A 16,761-nucleotide genomic window follows, 5' to 3' on the forward strand; every position below is an offset into this window, starting at 1 on the left:
TACAAATTTACATCAGAAACAGGGTCATCGCCTATATCCTGGAGGAGACAGTAAATTGTATTTTCAAACTAAAACTTGATTTAATTCAATTTTCTCTATAACTGGGTGCCAGAGAATCCTTTACTACATCTCCCACTGAGGGCCAAAAGTAAAAGTTAAAGGTAGGCCACAGGCGAAAAGCAAAATCCCTCAGTATTGTATCTAATTGTTAAGATGCTAAAATGGTACCGAATACTGAAGTTCCCTTCCCTGACTTCCTACACAAAGTGTCACTCAGCCTGCAATATTCAGATGATGAAAAATAATGAATAATTAGGGATCCCTTAAAGAGCATTTTACGTCACAAAAGTAAAAATCTGAACCAATTTATTTGTTTATTTTTATCAATTTTGAAATGTTTTCATTAGAAACATCTGGCGGTCCAAATCAAACCTTATGGTAGGCTGAATTTGGCACGCACACCCCACTTTGAGCAGCTCTTCTGCAGTATATCAAATCCTAGTTTCATTTTCCATCATGTTATTCTATGCAGCAGAGGACTACTACGTCAACTGTCTGACATGAACCTTTTTTTCGTTATGTGTAAACTAACTGGAGTTCAAGATGTGTTTCAGAGCCACTTCTACAACAGTATTAGACCTAGTTTCAGATGTATTATTTTTTCAGTAAACTGGCTCATTATTCCAAGTGCTAATCCGTGAAAGCCTGATCTGTGTTTATATTAGACACTAATGATCCTGGCTCTTTTACAGGAAGCCCTTGTGAATTCCACCAAATGCTCATCAGGAAGGACACCCACGACAGACGTCCAGCACTCTGCAAACACCCCTGAATGAAGGCAGCGGCTGCATGAAATACTCGGGATGAGCCCACCAGCTGTTCACACTGCTCCAACTCCAAACATAACATCATCATTCCAAACAAATGCATTTGCATTTCTTGCTGACATCAGAGGAAAATGGAGCTTTATTTTGAAGTTTATTTGTTAGAAACATATAATTTATTACAGAGACTTAACCTTTAAGAGTGCATACATACATATAGAATAATCTTTCAAAAAAAGAAGAAAAACACTCTTCTATTCATATCTACAGTACTTGTAATCCTGATTTGAATGTATCTGCCGCAGAGGTCCATTATGTAATGACAGCGAGACTCCAAGCATCTCACATACAGTCGACAACACCTTGTGCTTTCTAAGACTTTTCACACTGCACGTTTAGCCCAGGGTTCAACAGGCAGGGTTAGAGGTGAAAGGTCGTTTCAGCCCCTTACTGACTCCATAATGTTACTATAATATTAATCTTTGCTAGATTTTCAATATTGTATCACATTGTTGCTTTCTTTAGCTGCAGATTGTATGAATTGAATCAATCATAATTAATTGAAGCTCTGGGCTGCAGCCAGCTGACTGTATTACGGTACCAATCAAACATACAGACTTAAATCCCACTTTTGGTCCAATTTGCCAAAGACCCCTAAGTAGCTCACTAAGGTCCAATAAGGCCTTCAGTACATTCTGAGTCGTCAGTAAAATGGGACACTCTAACACTATTTTAATGTCATTAGACGCGTGTTTCTCACTGGAATGGGGCTGAAACCTATAGTTAAAGGAATAGGTTTTTCCCTCAGAGCACATGTCTTGTGTTGGACAGGTCTGGTGATATTCTATATTGTTCTTATCATCATCAAATCTTATGAAAACACCAACACAAACAATGAAGTGAATCGTCTGACAAGTATTAGCTGTGCAGCCTCAATTACCTTCTGTGCCACAGAGCTCCACTGCTGTACAAAACCTATTAAAACACATCATATGAGCCGCATTGTGGCACCGGCTGTTCTGTTGCTTCACTACCATGGACAGTGTTGGTGTAATGCACTACTCGAGTAACACGTTACAGTAATATATTACTTTAAGCAGAGTAATACAAGTTTTTAATAGGTTTTGTTTGTTGATGTTTTTCTAAGAATGTATCCACTGGATTTGAAGTGAACGGCTGTATACCTGACCCTTTGTGCTTTGACTACCCTCTTCTATTTAATAATTCCTTGCACAGACTTCTGTTGTTATTTTTGTTGGCGAAAGTAACACAAAAGTATTCAGACACACATTACTCTACACAGACAGTAACATTGTAAAGTAACGTATTACTTTCAATTGAAAGTAACTAGTTATTTGTTATATATTACATGTTGGAGGTTACTTGCCTATGAACACATATTTTCACTCACTCCCACACCCTGCTGCCAGAAATACTCACTTTAACACTAAATCTGTATTAATCCACAGCTGAAAATAGTCCCAATGAATGCACCCTTTTCTCCTGTTTGAGTGACAGCTGTTACTGAATTACTGAGTGTTTGTAAAGATGAAACTATACATTTGTGACTTGTTGTTTGATGATTTATGTATACAATAGAAACAGGTAGGTTTGAGGCCATTAATGCCACAGACAAGTGAGAGAGTATTCAGAGATGGACTGACACACTGATGGTTTTGATGTGTTCATAGGATTTTATAAAAATAACAACCAAATAGAATATTGTCAGACGTGCAGCGGGGAGCAGCTTGGATGGTGATTGCAGGATCTTTCTCCTCTCTGCTTATATATAATGATGCTAAACTAATTCAAGGCTCCGGTCAGGTCAGCCCTTGGTTACAGTGAATGCAGTGTGAAAAGGGCTCATTATTTTGTTGTTGGTGGTTGTAACTCAGGGTTTTTTTTGGCGACACGCGAGCCATGCCTTTAGGAGGAGTACTCGTACTCCTCTGCGCTGCGTCGTCCAAAGTCCATCCAGCCGAGGTAATCTCTGTCCTTTATCCTGTGGCTGGGGGCGAGGCCGCTGGCTCTGCTGGTGAGGGAGGATCTGGTCTGGTAGGGAGAGCCTGGAGGAGACAGGGAGAGGACGACACTGATGATGATGACAGGAAGATGTTGAACATGACTGCAGTGCACATTTCTACCTACACTGACTATATCATGTAAAAAATCACTCTGAATGAGGTTGTGGAAGTAAGTCATGCTGATGCTTTTGTTTCTGTCCCAGAGACCAGTGAGCTCAGCAGGCCTCCCAGTCAAACAGTGTTGAGAGAAAGAGAAACAGAGATACACAGTGACAGAGAGAGAAGAGAGTGAGGTCAGGAGACGAAATAGAGGGACAGAGGGAAAGAACAAGGAGGAGGTATGGAGAGATGGAGGAGAAAGCTGGAGGGAGGCAGGGAAATGCCAGATGGTGGGACTAAACACACAGCATGAGTGACGGCGGCGTACAGAAGGATGGATGTTAGGGAAGAGAGAAAATAACATGACCAGGAGCGAAATACGATGACAGAAATGATCTGTAAGTAATGAGTTGAGATGTCTGAAGGAGGAAGACTTTCGCTTCAGTTACACTCTCCTCTCCTCTCCATCCTCACCTTTCCTGGAGATGAGTCTGGCCAGTAGCTGGCTCAGGTTGTTTCGAGCGTCTGCGCCCTCCTTGGGCTGGTTGTAGCTGGCGAGCTGCCCTGAGGGGGGCGCTGGAGCTGAGCGGGCCTGGCGTGTGTGGTGTGGAGGCAGGCTGTCTGATGGGAGAGCCTCGCCCTCGGCTCTCTGTGACTAGACGACGAGAAGAAGAGAAAGATGAATCAGAAGAATCAAATCCTTAAAATTGGATTTGGATTTTAAAGCACAAGCTCGCTCAGTCCACATTTGTTTGGAAAAAGTTTAAGAATAAGTCAATATTTTTGTGGACTGTGTCAGAGGAAATCTTTTTATTTTTTATTTTTACAAATTCATGCAGAAATGTCAGAATATTTTGCGCTGTGTGTGTGTGAATATGTGTCTTACCAAAGTGTGTGAGGGCAGACTCAGGGAGCTGCTGGACAGAGCAGCCAGGAGGACACACACACAGATACCTACATTCATGACTGACAAAAAGAGAGAGGGGGAAAAAAACAATAAAGTTAAAAAACTTCACCTAACAGTGGTCATTTTCCTATCAGCTACTTTACTCTCACTCCAACGCCTGTTCTCTTTTATTGCTTCCCTTCAGCTCGATAAATATGTTGCTTCTGTCAGGAAGAAAAACTCACAGGCGGTGTAGTTTTAACAGAAAGCAGCAATACATCATTTCCCAGTGGTTGAAGCACAGTGGTGGGAGGACATGATTAACCTTTGATGGTTCAGCTGGAGCCCGAGGCAAACATTTTGTCTTTCTTACACACTCCATCGCTTCTGAGTGGCAGCATTTTAACACGTACACAGTTGTGTTGCTGTGTAGTGTACTTGTAATGAATGTACACTGTCAGCATGAGCACAATCCCAAGGGAAATGCACCAATTATCTCTAAATCTTCATTTTGCCTAATGTACTGTTTCTTTAAACAGGGTTCACATGATACTCAAAATTAGAGAGAATAAATTAAATGATTTTTTCCCCTACCCCATATTTCTTTATTTTTCTTGCTGAAAAATTGCATAAAGAGAATAAAGAGGAATCTAAATCCTTTTTTGCATTCACCATCATCTTCTCAGCTCTGGTCCATCTGCATCCACAGCTGGTTGACATCCATACCAACAGTTCTACCTCAGTGTGATAAAAATGCAATGTGCGAAAGAAAAAAAAAACACTACAGTACAGTAATAGATGGTGTACTATTACTTTTGTCCAACTGATTCTCTAATTCACTAACACTGTATTTATCTCGGAGCCTGACGAAGCAGCGTTATTAGCTGAGATGAATGCTTTGTGCCCGAGCATTCTTCCAGAGCAAATCATCCAATTAGATAAAACCAACAGCACCGGTCGCTCTGAGGCTCTCACTGAAAACTCTCTCACTCTGACTGACTGTCTGAGAGCTTCTGGGAATGAACATTTTTGCTGCACTTTTGCTTAGAAAAGCAGAGACACGGGAGGGGAACCAGGAGAAGTTGCACAGCATCTAGTTTTACATGCACCACTGAGGCAGTTGATCTTCTCTCCACATACACACACACACACAGTCAGAGTCTATTGTGTGGACATGATGATTACATACATTATCAGCTCTATTCATCAAACAATACAGCATCTTTCAACTCAGTAGTTTTAAAGCAAATAATATCTAGAAATGATATCTGTACTGTCATCACTGTAACTCAACAGTCCAACAGTCCATTTGAATATTGTTTCTTTAAATTGACACAGTGTTGGTGTAAACAGTCATTCTCTTCATGTTAATATAATTCCTCTTAGCAGCTGGTCATTGTCTCTAATTCATTATTCAATGGGCTGGTAATGATGTGGTGCAGTGTGTGTGTGGGTGAAAGCCCTCTCCATTCCCCTCCTCTCCCCGGAGAAAAATTTAAAAGGAGTTGTTGTTTTTTTCATTATACAAAGCACTTTCATGCTTAGTTATGGGCACAGAGATTAATACTAAGCCTTTTTTGGACAATCATTTGCATGTTTTTCCTCCTATTCATGAGCACAGTCCTGCCTGTGATATCTGCTGCAATAACGAACACTGAACATGCATAGAAATTATAGGCTTATATATAGAAATATCATATACACACAATATTTTGTCTCCAAACTCAAATGCCATGATCTAATTATTTGCACTCAGATATTAAAATACAGATGCTTAAACAGCTCGATTTTCCTGCAACAGTTGTAAATTGACCCATTCATTATTCCGCTCATTATCAAAAGTTTGAAATGTTTATCAGTTCTGTAGATATCTAATGCTGTAGATATGAGACAGGACTTTACCTTTAGTGAAAAATAATCTATTACAGTTTGTTTAAAAAAAAAAAAAAAAAAAAAGATTAATTTAAAAAAGACTAAATGTGCAAACCAAATTTCTAAATTTTTCAGATTAAATTTACAATTTCTGGTGTGTTGTGATAAAAAATGAAAAAAACAACAACAAACAAACAAAAAAAACACAAATGTAAATAATAATGATAAATAGTAATACTACTTTAAAGAACCTGTATCTTGATCATATCACTTGTCCTCCTGCAACACAAAACCCAAAACCAACTAAAAACACTATTTTCAAATTCAGTTTTTCATTCTTACCTGCAGTAGTTGGCGAGGAGCAGGAGAGGATGAAGATGTTGAGCTTTGCTCCTGCAGCGTTCAGGCTGTGAGTGTCTGAGAGAGAGGAGACTGTGCTTTATACTGACACACAGGAAGTGGGTGGGGTTTGTACAGATGGGAGGAGCCCGCTGCTGGCGCAGAAACTGACTGCACTGACGCAACTGAGGACGCATACTGCAAACGCATTTACACAGGCATGCAAACATGCACGTACACTGGACTATATGGGGAAATATGGTCGGGACAAAGGTGACAGCTTTAATTGCGTCGCCTCCTCCTCGCTCACCTGTGTGAGTAACAAATAGAGGAACACATACACACACCTTCACACACACAAACTGTTTTAGTGGTTTGAATCAGTGGTCTCCAGTGAAGAGAAGCTGAAAGGCTCTTTAAACTGAAGTACAGCGCATTGTTGAGCATTTTAGTGGTACAGAGACAGAGAGGCTTTTTACGTACAAAGATCGATGTACAAAGCGGAAATCAGCTAAAGAGAAACAATATCCACTGTGTATTCATATGTGTAGGTGTGAATAGAGAATGTAGCATAGGAAAAGAAAAGTAAAATATGTCCAAGTCTGCAGCTTAAGGCCGGAAAATATTTCCACTCTATCACTGTGATTGATTTTTTCTTTCTAATAGACCAGAAGCAACATGCAGTTCAGTGCCTTTACAATTTCAGCGAGGGGGGAAATGACTGCAGCATTGTTTAGGTATGACAGGCCATTGCAGCATCATAAAAGAAATACATTTCTCTCTGGTGCTTTCTTTTCTTCATACCAGCAATGATTACTGAAGGTTCTAACAAAATGAGTCCGACGTGGGTCAGAAAGTAATTCTGAAGCTTTCAGGAAACCTTTTTGGTGTCTGATGCATGTGCAGCCGCTAGCACGTTAGAAGAAAGATACTGCTGAGAGAGTTCAGAAACAAATGTTCTTGTTTTTTTTTTCCAGTTTCATTAAAAATACAGCGTCATCAGTCAAACACATGACATTGTGATTATAATTGTTCTGGGTATTGAACAGGCTCTGTGGACTCTTTTAAGCTAATGTTAGCTACTGATGCTCTCTGTTTGCGGAGCGGAGAGACCAACAGTAGGAAGAACGTGCATAAAGTCACATCCTTTGGACTGTCGTGGAAAATCTGACCCGAGTCCTTCACAAAGAAATCCACAGACCAGCAGCTTTAAACAACTGAAACAAATCTTCCACAGTCATGAATAACCAACCAAGAGAGATGGGGAAGGTCTTTTTTTTTCACATCATATAGTGAGTAAAAAGTGATTGCATAGAGCCCCTATAAACATCAGAAAATGCCATTAACTTTAACGCGTTTATCACTGAAATCCTATGTAACATGTTAACATCTATGGAAAATGGATTCCACAGAACATGGTTGGCACAAATACTGCATTAACTTTTCATAAGTTATACAGAGCATCGAAAAGTTCAAGAAATGCTGTTGAAGACATTGATTAACAAGTTTAAGGTGTCCTTGAATAACCTGAATAAAATGTTGGAATGTATTGTGAGCTTCAAGCACTCACTGACATTTTTAATCGGCATTCAGTTCTTCATGTTTAATGAAAAAAATCTCTATTACTCAGAAAGTACAAGTGGCCTCTGAAAGAAAATGTAACTGCAAGAATGTGCTTTGTGAAAAAAGTCTGAATGCCATTCATACATTGAATTGTATGAGCTGCACACTGGAGTAATAACATAAAGTGGTAATGCAGTTAGTTTTTAAAAGGTTCATTAAAGCTGGGCAGGCTCATTGTTCAAGACATCGATCAATCAGTGATTGACTTCTTTATTCAGGCCATCACCTCTGCTGTGTCTTCACTGCAATGTCAAACCATGAAGTAATTTACAGATCTGTTATTATCTCCATCTGTCAGAAAGTCATGTGGAGACACACGTGTGCTGCCTCCACCTGCCACATTTAAATGATTCCTATTATGTGCGTTTAAATACTGATTTGCTTGCAGAGCTAGATTCTCTAGTTGCTCTGCTGCCGGCGAGGTCACAGTGAGGCTCTAAAGCATTTTTGAAAAGTATTTTCACTCTTTGTGTAGTTTAGGACCTGATGCGTTAGGCTCCCCGGGGGCCTTTGCTGGCTTTGTTCAAGTTTAAATGAATAAACTGGGATTACGTGGGCTTGTTTTTTTTCATAGTGTATTTGTGACCTTAAAGTATGATACTTAGTGTTGACCAAGTTTTCAGAGAGTGAAACTGAGACTGCATCACCAGCCAATGATAAACAATAATAGTGTCACCAAAGACCCATAAAAGATGTGCATTTCTTCAGCCGCATGTTGCCAAAGATCTTCTGAGGGAATACATCTTACCTGTTTTACATTTAGCTCTGTTACAGACAGGTTACACTGAGGACTGGCAGCGTATTATCTATGAATGTGACTTAAGAGGCTGTGTTAGTGGACTATCTGGGTCTGTCCCTGGTGTGTTTTCAGCTCTACTCCAGTATGTTAATGAGGCTAAGATTAGCTTGTTTCCTAACACTGTCATTAGCAGCTGTTTAACTTTTGATTGGCTTTTCTCCTAAACACTGTCAATAGCACCTGTCTAACTTCTAATTTCAGCATTTTGCAATCGTTCACCATTTCCCAACCTCCTGATTGGCCAGTGGGGTGTCTTTACTTCATGAATAATACCAGCTGATGGACAACCAGCTCCTCCAGCTCCTCCCTTCTGTGCACTATTCAGAAAATAAAGCGAACCATTTCCAGTTAATGGCACCACCACATATCTTAACCTTTTGTAGGAGACATTCTCTTCTTCCTGTTCCACCATGTTTCAAAATCTAATCCCTGGGGTCTGAGATATCAAGTGTGCTTTTGGGCAGGCATACAACTAAACAAATGACACTCTCCTCTGACAGGATTTCATTACAGAAGTGCAGCTGTAAGCCTCCTCAGAGAGCCTCTGTCGGCTCTTTGGGAAAAAATTGTGACAAGTTGTAAAATAAGTGACAGGTGTGATGAAGCTACATTCTCTGTTTTATCTAAATCAGTTTTCTGTACCTGGCTTCTCACATCCCTCTACTGTTAATTTCCATACTAACCCACTAGGGGGCCAAAAACCACATCCATCTCTCTGCTATTAACTTTATTATTAATATACATCGCCTAGATATTTCTGTCCAAAGCTACGAACATATTCTCCCACACACATACAATAGTCTCACACCAATCATGGTTGACACAGTGATTAAAGAGTACATATTCCATCTAAAAAGATCTAAAAATCCCTTTTATTCGAACTGACAAAAAACACACACAGCGAAGGCCTCATGGTCTATAGGTCTTTTACACAGCAGACATTTTAATAAGTCACAGAAGGAAAAGCACAGGTTTGAATAGCAAAATCAATGACGGTTGAATTCCATTTAGCTGCTTCAGTTTTAGGGTCCCGGTTTTGTTAAAGGTGCCATAAGGTGCCAGATTGAAACATTCAAGAATTAAATAAAATCAAAAACAGAATGTGAAGAAACAATAGTTTTGATGTTATGTCAAAGACGTGCCTGATTCCAAAGCTTACATGCTGGCGGTGAAAACAACAGCATAGCTCTGACCTCCCAGTCCAGGCAAAGCATCACTAGCTGAATGGCTAACTGAGCTAAATGAGCTACAGTTAGCAGCAGTTAATAGTTAATCTGGTAATATGCTGCCCACTATTTGTCTGGAGTATGAATTCAACAGCTGGCCAATTCCTACATATTGCACCATTAATTCACAGCTCACTAACACTTAAATAGACCAGAGCCATGTTTAAAGTTATTATTAACACCTGTGCTTTTCCATCTGTGCTATGACGAGTCAAAACATCTGGTGTGGAAAATGTTTTATTGACTTTAATTAGCAGTTGCCTGTTTTGGGATGAAAAATCCTTCCCTCCTTTGACATTTCAGTTAAGCTAACTGTAATTGTTGCCATTTCTCCTACTTTTTATAGAATATCTGCTAAAGCTTCTAGTTCATGCAGACAGCGAGTGCGTTCTGGCTAGTAGCCTAACTTGCTGTATGGTTAATTGTTAGTTGTCAGACTGTACTTAGAGATTTCAAATGACAACAATGAATAGTCAACATGTAAATAGGGATAGGCCTACCTCAAATTACATTTTTCATGAGTCATAAGTAAATACTGGCTGTGTAAGCAGAGACGCCATGTCTGCTGCCTGAATAACCTGCTGCTCATCACACTCACCTGTAGTCGAGGGCCCAACTCTGAAGGTTTCCCTCGCCACTGTGATGTCCAGGAGAAGCACTGCCTCACTTCAGAAAGCTAAGGACTTACTGTTTACCTTCACGTCCATATAATTATTAAAGTTTGTGTCTTTTTCCAGTTGTTGTTGTGAGGGTATATGATGCTGCTCCCCAGGCGCTGCTGCCTGCTTGTGGGCCATATAAAGGCGTTTGGCATGTGCAGTTTCTCTTTTGGTGTCATTACGACTTTGTTAGCTTGTCCCTGCAGTGTCTGGGCTCATTTTCCTTTGATTGTTATTCTGAATACATTACATTATTGTATGCAGTTGTAAAATATGACTTCTTATGTTGGAGTGTCACAGGAAGTGAGGGAAGTTGTTTAGCTAGCTACATACTGTTTCCCCTGAGGCTGTTGCCTTTTCGTGGACAGATGATGATATACAGCAGGGCTATTTTAAGTTGGCTTTAGTAATGTAAAGATGACTTTCTTCTTACTCACAGCTTATTTACATAATAATTGGCCTGTATTATTAGTTTCTTGGGGAGCGCTAGCCTATGAGGCTGTTGTCATGTAAAAGACACATGCTCACATTCACAATTTCTCTACATACAATACTGAGCTGCAGCTGCCGAGCTCCTGATTTATGCACCTGGCTGCTGCTCCACACAGCTGCAGCCATTGCCAGCCTGTATTGAAATCCATGTTTTGGCAAACAGCTACTTAATTTGTGAATTTAATATGTCTAAGTGATTCTGCTGAATACCTTACATTTTTGTTTCACTAGATAGAATATTCATCTCATGGGTATGGAGGTGTCCATCTGGGGGTTTGACCACCCTTGGCAGCACTGATGTGGTTAATCCTCAGTTTCACTGCAGAGAGGCTCTGTTCAGTATGTAGAGTGCTTTTGTGTCTTTGTGGGGAATGACAAGGTCAGAGTTGAGATGCCAGTGCACATTTCTGTACATATTCTGCATTCACAATGACTTAAGGATGACTTCAGCTTCAACGTGATGTTTTTTCACAGTATAAGTTAAATACTTAGATGACAGGGAAATGTCTTAATTCAAGGATAAGTTTGCCTATGAAAGGTCAGTCATTATCTGCTCAGCCTCCTGCCGATGGCAAGTCAAGTGACATTTCGTAGCCCAGAAAACATTTCCAGAGCTTCACAGCAAGCAGCGTTGCAGCATTCTTATTCAGTATTTGAGTGAGAAGGAAGTGCAAAGGAACAATGAAATTACTTTACAATACGTGACTTGGTAAAAGCTTCTTACTGTCATCTTTTTTGCCGATAATTCTGACAATACATGAATGCACCATAAGTGTCCAGGAGCCCCAAAATTGAATTGAAGAGGACACTATTTTCCCCCCATTTTCAAGCCGAAGTAATGACCCTAAACTTAAAGCATCAGCACGCATCCCGTCTGAAGTTGTTGCACAAGCTTGATCGTACATTTTCTTTAAACCAGGGTTTTTTCAGTGTTATCAGCTTGTCATCAAGCTCTGCTGAAGCCTGATAACAACCCATTCATTTGAATCTGGTGTGTTGGGGCAGGGAAACATCTAAAACATGCAGGGCAGCGGGCCAACAGGAACACAGAGGAAACACACTGGTTTTCTTAAATGTGAAAATTGTGAACAAAGTAACAGTGAACAACACTGGCCAGAATTAAATAAGCTTTTAATTTTTAAGACAGAGTTTTGTTTTCAAGTTATATTTTGTTTAACTTATCTTCATGCCAAGTTGACCGTGTAGAACCTGCATTGACATGTAGCTCACCTCAGCTGGAATGAGTGATGAGTCTCTTTTAAACTGAAAATACCCAGCACTTCACACAGGCTTGTGGCTCATGATGACATCACTGTTGTCCTGAAAAAAAAATAATAATGTACACACGCAGTTTTTTAACTCTCTGTCATCTCTAGTGAGTCATAGTACTTGAGATAATTGCAGCACTGTGTTGTGTGGGGCAGAAACCTCTTCAGTAGATGGACCCTTTTTTCTGCTCTAATCAACTATTGTCAGACATGAAGGGAAGGTCGGGGGCAGAGATGAAGATAGAGGGGGGAAAGTGGGCAGGGATGGAAATTACATTGATGATGAGAACATTACTTAAATCATCTTGAATAAATATGTTTATCACTTTTTAAAATAGTTCCCAAGTGCTTTAGAGCAATCGAAGAATAAGTTCACCCAAAAATGAAAATTCAGTCATTATTAACTCACCCCCATGCCGATGAAAAGTCGGGTGTAGTTTTTTTTGGTGACCATATGCTTTAATAATCTGGCCAGAGGATAACAAAAAAGTGTAAAAGAAAGACCTGGGACCTTGAGTATGTTAAATAATATAAAATGAGACCACGAGGCAACACTTTAAAGGACTCCAATAGCTTATTTAGTTGGTAATGTGATAATAATACTTATTATCATGATTTTTTTAATTGGCTCTCATCTCTTGGACTGCTCTAGTCACAGACATTATCTCCAAATCTCACAGCTTAATAAGAGTCTGATAGACAAGGGAGGCCTGTTGTTAGGGTTTGGACGGCTCACAAAGAAATTTGGTGGTCTTTGTAAAAACGGACATCAAGTACTAAAATGTAAAAAGAGACATTATTCAATGTGTAATTCAAGTTTTTTCATACTTTGAAACAACATGCTTTGAACCATGTATGAGGATTTATCTCCAAATATTCCTCACCACCTTTCACATACAACCTTGCACAGTTTCATTCACAAAAAACAGATGTTAGCAGGTGTTAGTGGTGTTGTTGTTTTTTTACCAGTGTGAAAGAGGTATAAGGCTTTTGCAAACCTCATTTGGAGGTGGTTTGAGATGTGATTCAAATCAGATTTCTATGGATGTTTCTCAGTCTGGACTCTCTGGCTGTTCGTATTGGATTTCAAAGCATCTTTTGTGTCGCTTCCTGTGCGACACACAACAGTGTCCTCAAATCCAGACAGATGGAAGTGCATCCAATGGACTGAGCAGATTCAATGCTGCAACTAGCAGAAAAGTATACTGGTTTGGAGAGTGAGACAGGGCCGCCCCTGCCTACACGCAGATCACGCACAGTGCGTAGGGCCCCGCGATCCGATAGGGGCCCCGTTTTGCGCAAAGGATGCGCATATGCACAGCCGTGGTGCGCGCTACTAGATCAGCTGTCAGCGCGAGGCAGGAGAAGAGGGAGAAGAAGAGACCTTTTTTTTTTTTGTAATCTGACACCGCACGCGCCGTCACTGCAATGATTGACAGCAATCGATCTGACCAATCACTGGTCAGATGCGCTGCAGGCACTTGTCAAGTAGCTGCAGGTGAAGACGTGATGGCTTCGAAAAGAACCTACGAGTCAGGCGCGAGCAAGAGGGGAAAAAAAGCAAAACACGAGGAAACTCGTGCTTCTCTCGAAGGTGGGTATTTGTTGAAGTTAGTGCTCCAGCACTAGTAAAAATGTAAAACTTTGTGGCATAAGCAAGCACTAATCCTCCATGCTCAGCACTGCTGCTGCTGCAGGTAGGAGGAGATGCTAGCCTCCAGTAGATGTGGACTGTGGTCTGGAGATGAAAGTAATTTTCCAGCGGCCCTTACCATTTATTAAATGTCTTGTTAACACCTTTGTCTGCATATGCATTCACCTCTGTTGAAAGGCAGTGGTAAATTTATCAGTTGTTGGTCGTATTTTCGGCTAAACTTTATAATCTATTTTATCACCACACAAGGATTTGGCTAATTATTTTAATGGGTGTAAAATGTCGCCATCTGTTGGTGAATTTAATCTATGACAGGCAGTTTTGGAGGAGATATTAGAGATAAATATAGATAGAAATGAGTGTATTTGATACTTCAGTTGACAAAAGGAACTAAATTTGAATGAAGCTACATTTTGAAATGTCAGTCAGTTTGGTACTGAATTAGTATGTTTTATTATATATTATATTATTGTTTTATTAGGATTGTAGTTGTAGCCTATATAATAATAATACTGCTAATAATAATGATGATAATAATGACAATAATAGTAATAATAGATAGCAATAGCAATAGTTTTTTTAATTAATATTAGTATGAGTATAGAAGTAGTAGTACTGCCAGTATTAGTGGTTGTAGTTTGCATTATAGTATAGCTTTGTTCTTACTAATAAAGGTTGTCAAGTTCAATGGCATTTCATTATACTGTCGTTTTGTACCTGGGGGGGGGGGGGGGGGGGGGGGGGGGGGGCCCGAAGAAATTTTTCCGCTTAGGGCCCCATTTTGGTCAGGGACAGCCCTGGAGTGAGATGACTGATCATACCTCCGTGTTGGACAGCTGTGCCACCAGCGTACAGAGTTACTGTTGCCTACAGTGTTACCATGGCAACTCATGCAGACATGTTGGCGATATCTGGACCCCAAAATCAGATCTGATCACTTGGAAATAATAGTGCAGATACTCGCTCTTTCAGATCTAGTTTGAGAGACAAATCTGATTTATCTGCTGTGGGCTATGCTAGCAGCTCTGTGAGGCTAACACAGCAGTGCTATGAGCTAAATGCTAATATTTGCATGCTAACATGCTCACAATGCTAACCTGCTGATGTTTAGCTGACATAATGTGTACCAGTTTCACTGTTAATTCACCATTTTTAGAGTGTTAGCATGCTAGCATTTGCTAATTAGCACTAAACAACTCGTTGACACCTTCATAGATAAACCCCTAGCATGTTTAATTATGACCAAAGTTGCCATCATTAGTGGATCTCTTTGTAGGGAGAAAGGAGGAATTTAGACTTTATGATCCAAGAAAAATATTAATGTATTCTATTACAATAATTAATTAATAATTAATATTACAGCTTGGGAATAAATGTAATAACCACACAATGAGTGAATTAATTAATTAATTTCTGATTTGGAGCAAGGATGTTACCATGCTTTAGAGTTTCAGGCTCAGTAGCATGAAGGAAAAGTGGTGGAAAGTGGAAAGCTATTAGAGTCAATTTCTGGTCAATGACATTAAAATCTCAAGGTGAATGGCAGGTAGAAGCTACAAAGACATTCGACTACATGTGACATTTTCCACTAGTTGCCAGTTTCCCATGATCTTTAACTTTGATGATTCCAACAAACAGACTCTGAGTTATTACACAGGTGTTGCTGTGTGATATTGCTTGTTGAACGCTGCTTTCTCAGAGGAAATAATGTTACTGAACTTGGCTGCTCTCTCTGACCTCCTACACTTTTCAGTGAAACTTTCTAACTAACTAGTAAATTTAATTTGTCATTCACAGGATTATCAAAATCTGGAAATATATACTTTACAAGATGTGTTTACATTTCTACTATTTCGAGAACTTAATGAAATAGCTGTAAGCTCTTTGAATTTAAATAAACAATCTGTGAGTTCAGGCCTGGTGTGCAGAAACTGTGAGGTCTAATTGATGCATCGTAACAATGAGTTTCTCAGGGGAAATAATGCAAGACTACATTCAACTGCTCTTTCTAATAGATCCTTTCATCAATACTAATGCCTCTCTCTGGGCCATAAAAACAGTGTGTGTGTGTGTGTGTGTGTGTGTGTGTGTGTGTGTGTGTGTGTGTGTTCCATGTGTTTCTGTATCTGTGTTTCTGTGTGTTTGTGAGAGAGATGGTGGTAATGATACAAAGTTCTATGGCTCATAGTTAAACACGGGAGGACTGTGTAGTTATTAGGAGAAATATTCCTTCTGAAATGTTATTAAATGTTCCTGGATGTTGGTGGAAATATCCTTAACGGATGTTCTGAATTAGCAGATGGGATCTGCAAAATGCTGTCCTGGGGTGAACTAATTTTGTCTTGCATAACATTCAATAAAACTGTGGGGAAAAAAGGCACAACTATGTGCTCCAAAGCATCGCATAGAGTACATAACTGTGTTTCAACTAAAATCTGTTTGTGTAAAAGATTAAAGAGTGCAGAGTAACACATGGCTTGCACTGAGCACCACTTTATTATGGATATTATGGACATTATCTAATGCAATCAAATACATTAAGCCTCATCTTTGACCATCCTGAATTTCCCATTTTAAAGCAGAAACTATCCAGTGATTTGTTCTTTCTGAAGAAAATTCCACCAGATTTCATTCACAATCCTACAATCTAACACACTGACAGACATATTAGCTGAAAATACAACATCATTTACACAGTAAAGGGAAAATGCATCAAAAATGACAAATTGGAAATTAATCATCTGTCTCAATGGTCAGTAAATTAACTTCATGAAGTGAAACCTAAAGTGATCTGGAGGATTTAAAGGCTGTTGTGGAGCGTTTGTCACTGCTGTCTGTAAAGATTCTCTGTCTGTCAGAGGTGGAGTTGAGAGGATTTGCTGTTCAGTTTCATTACTTGATAAAGCACATCGAAGGAGTGCAACATGGCTAACTTGTCTTTGTGTTTTCCTAGTTTTGGATCAAAATGATCCTTGTTGTCATGGTGTTGGAGCGCA

At 39.7% G+C, this 16,761-nt stretch overlaps 1 protein-coding gene across 1 annotated transcript; it reads right to left on the reverse strand.

The window, feature by feature from the left end:
• Nucleotides 1–2,498: 2,498 nt before the first annotated feature.
• Nucleotides 2,499–6,104, reverse strand: ccka (cholecystokinin a). The gene is made up of 4 exons (XM_073485762.1): nucleotides 6,048–6,104; nucleotides 3,834–3,913; nucleotides 3,422–3,602; nucleotides 2,499–2,890 (listed from the first exon to the last, which is right to left on the reverse strand). The coding sequence occupies exons 2-4, from the start codon at nucleotides 3,909–3,911 to the stop codon at nucleotides 2,751–2,753; spliced, it is 399 nt and encodes a 132-aa protein (XP_073341863.1). The 5' UTR covers nucleotides 3,912–3,913; nucleotides 6,048–6,104; the 3' UTR covers nucleotides 2,499–2,750.
• Between the last annotated feature and the right edge of the window lie 10,657 nt (nucleotides 6,105–16,761).

Source organism: Pagrus major, chromosome 17 (genome assembly GCF_040436345.1).
Source record: "Pagrus major chromosome 17, Pma_NU_1.0".
Lineage (NCBI taxonomy): Eukaryota > Metazoa > Chordata > Actinopteri > Spariformes > Sparidae > Pagrus > Pagrus major.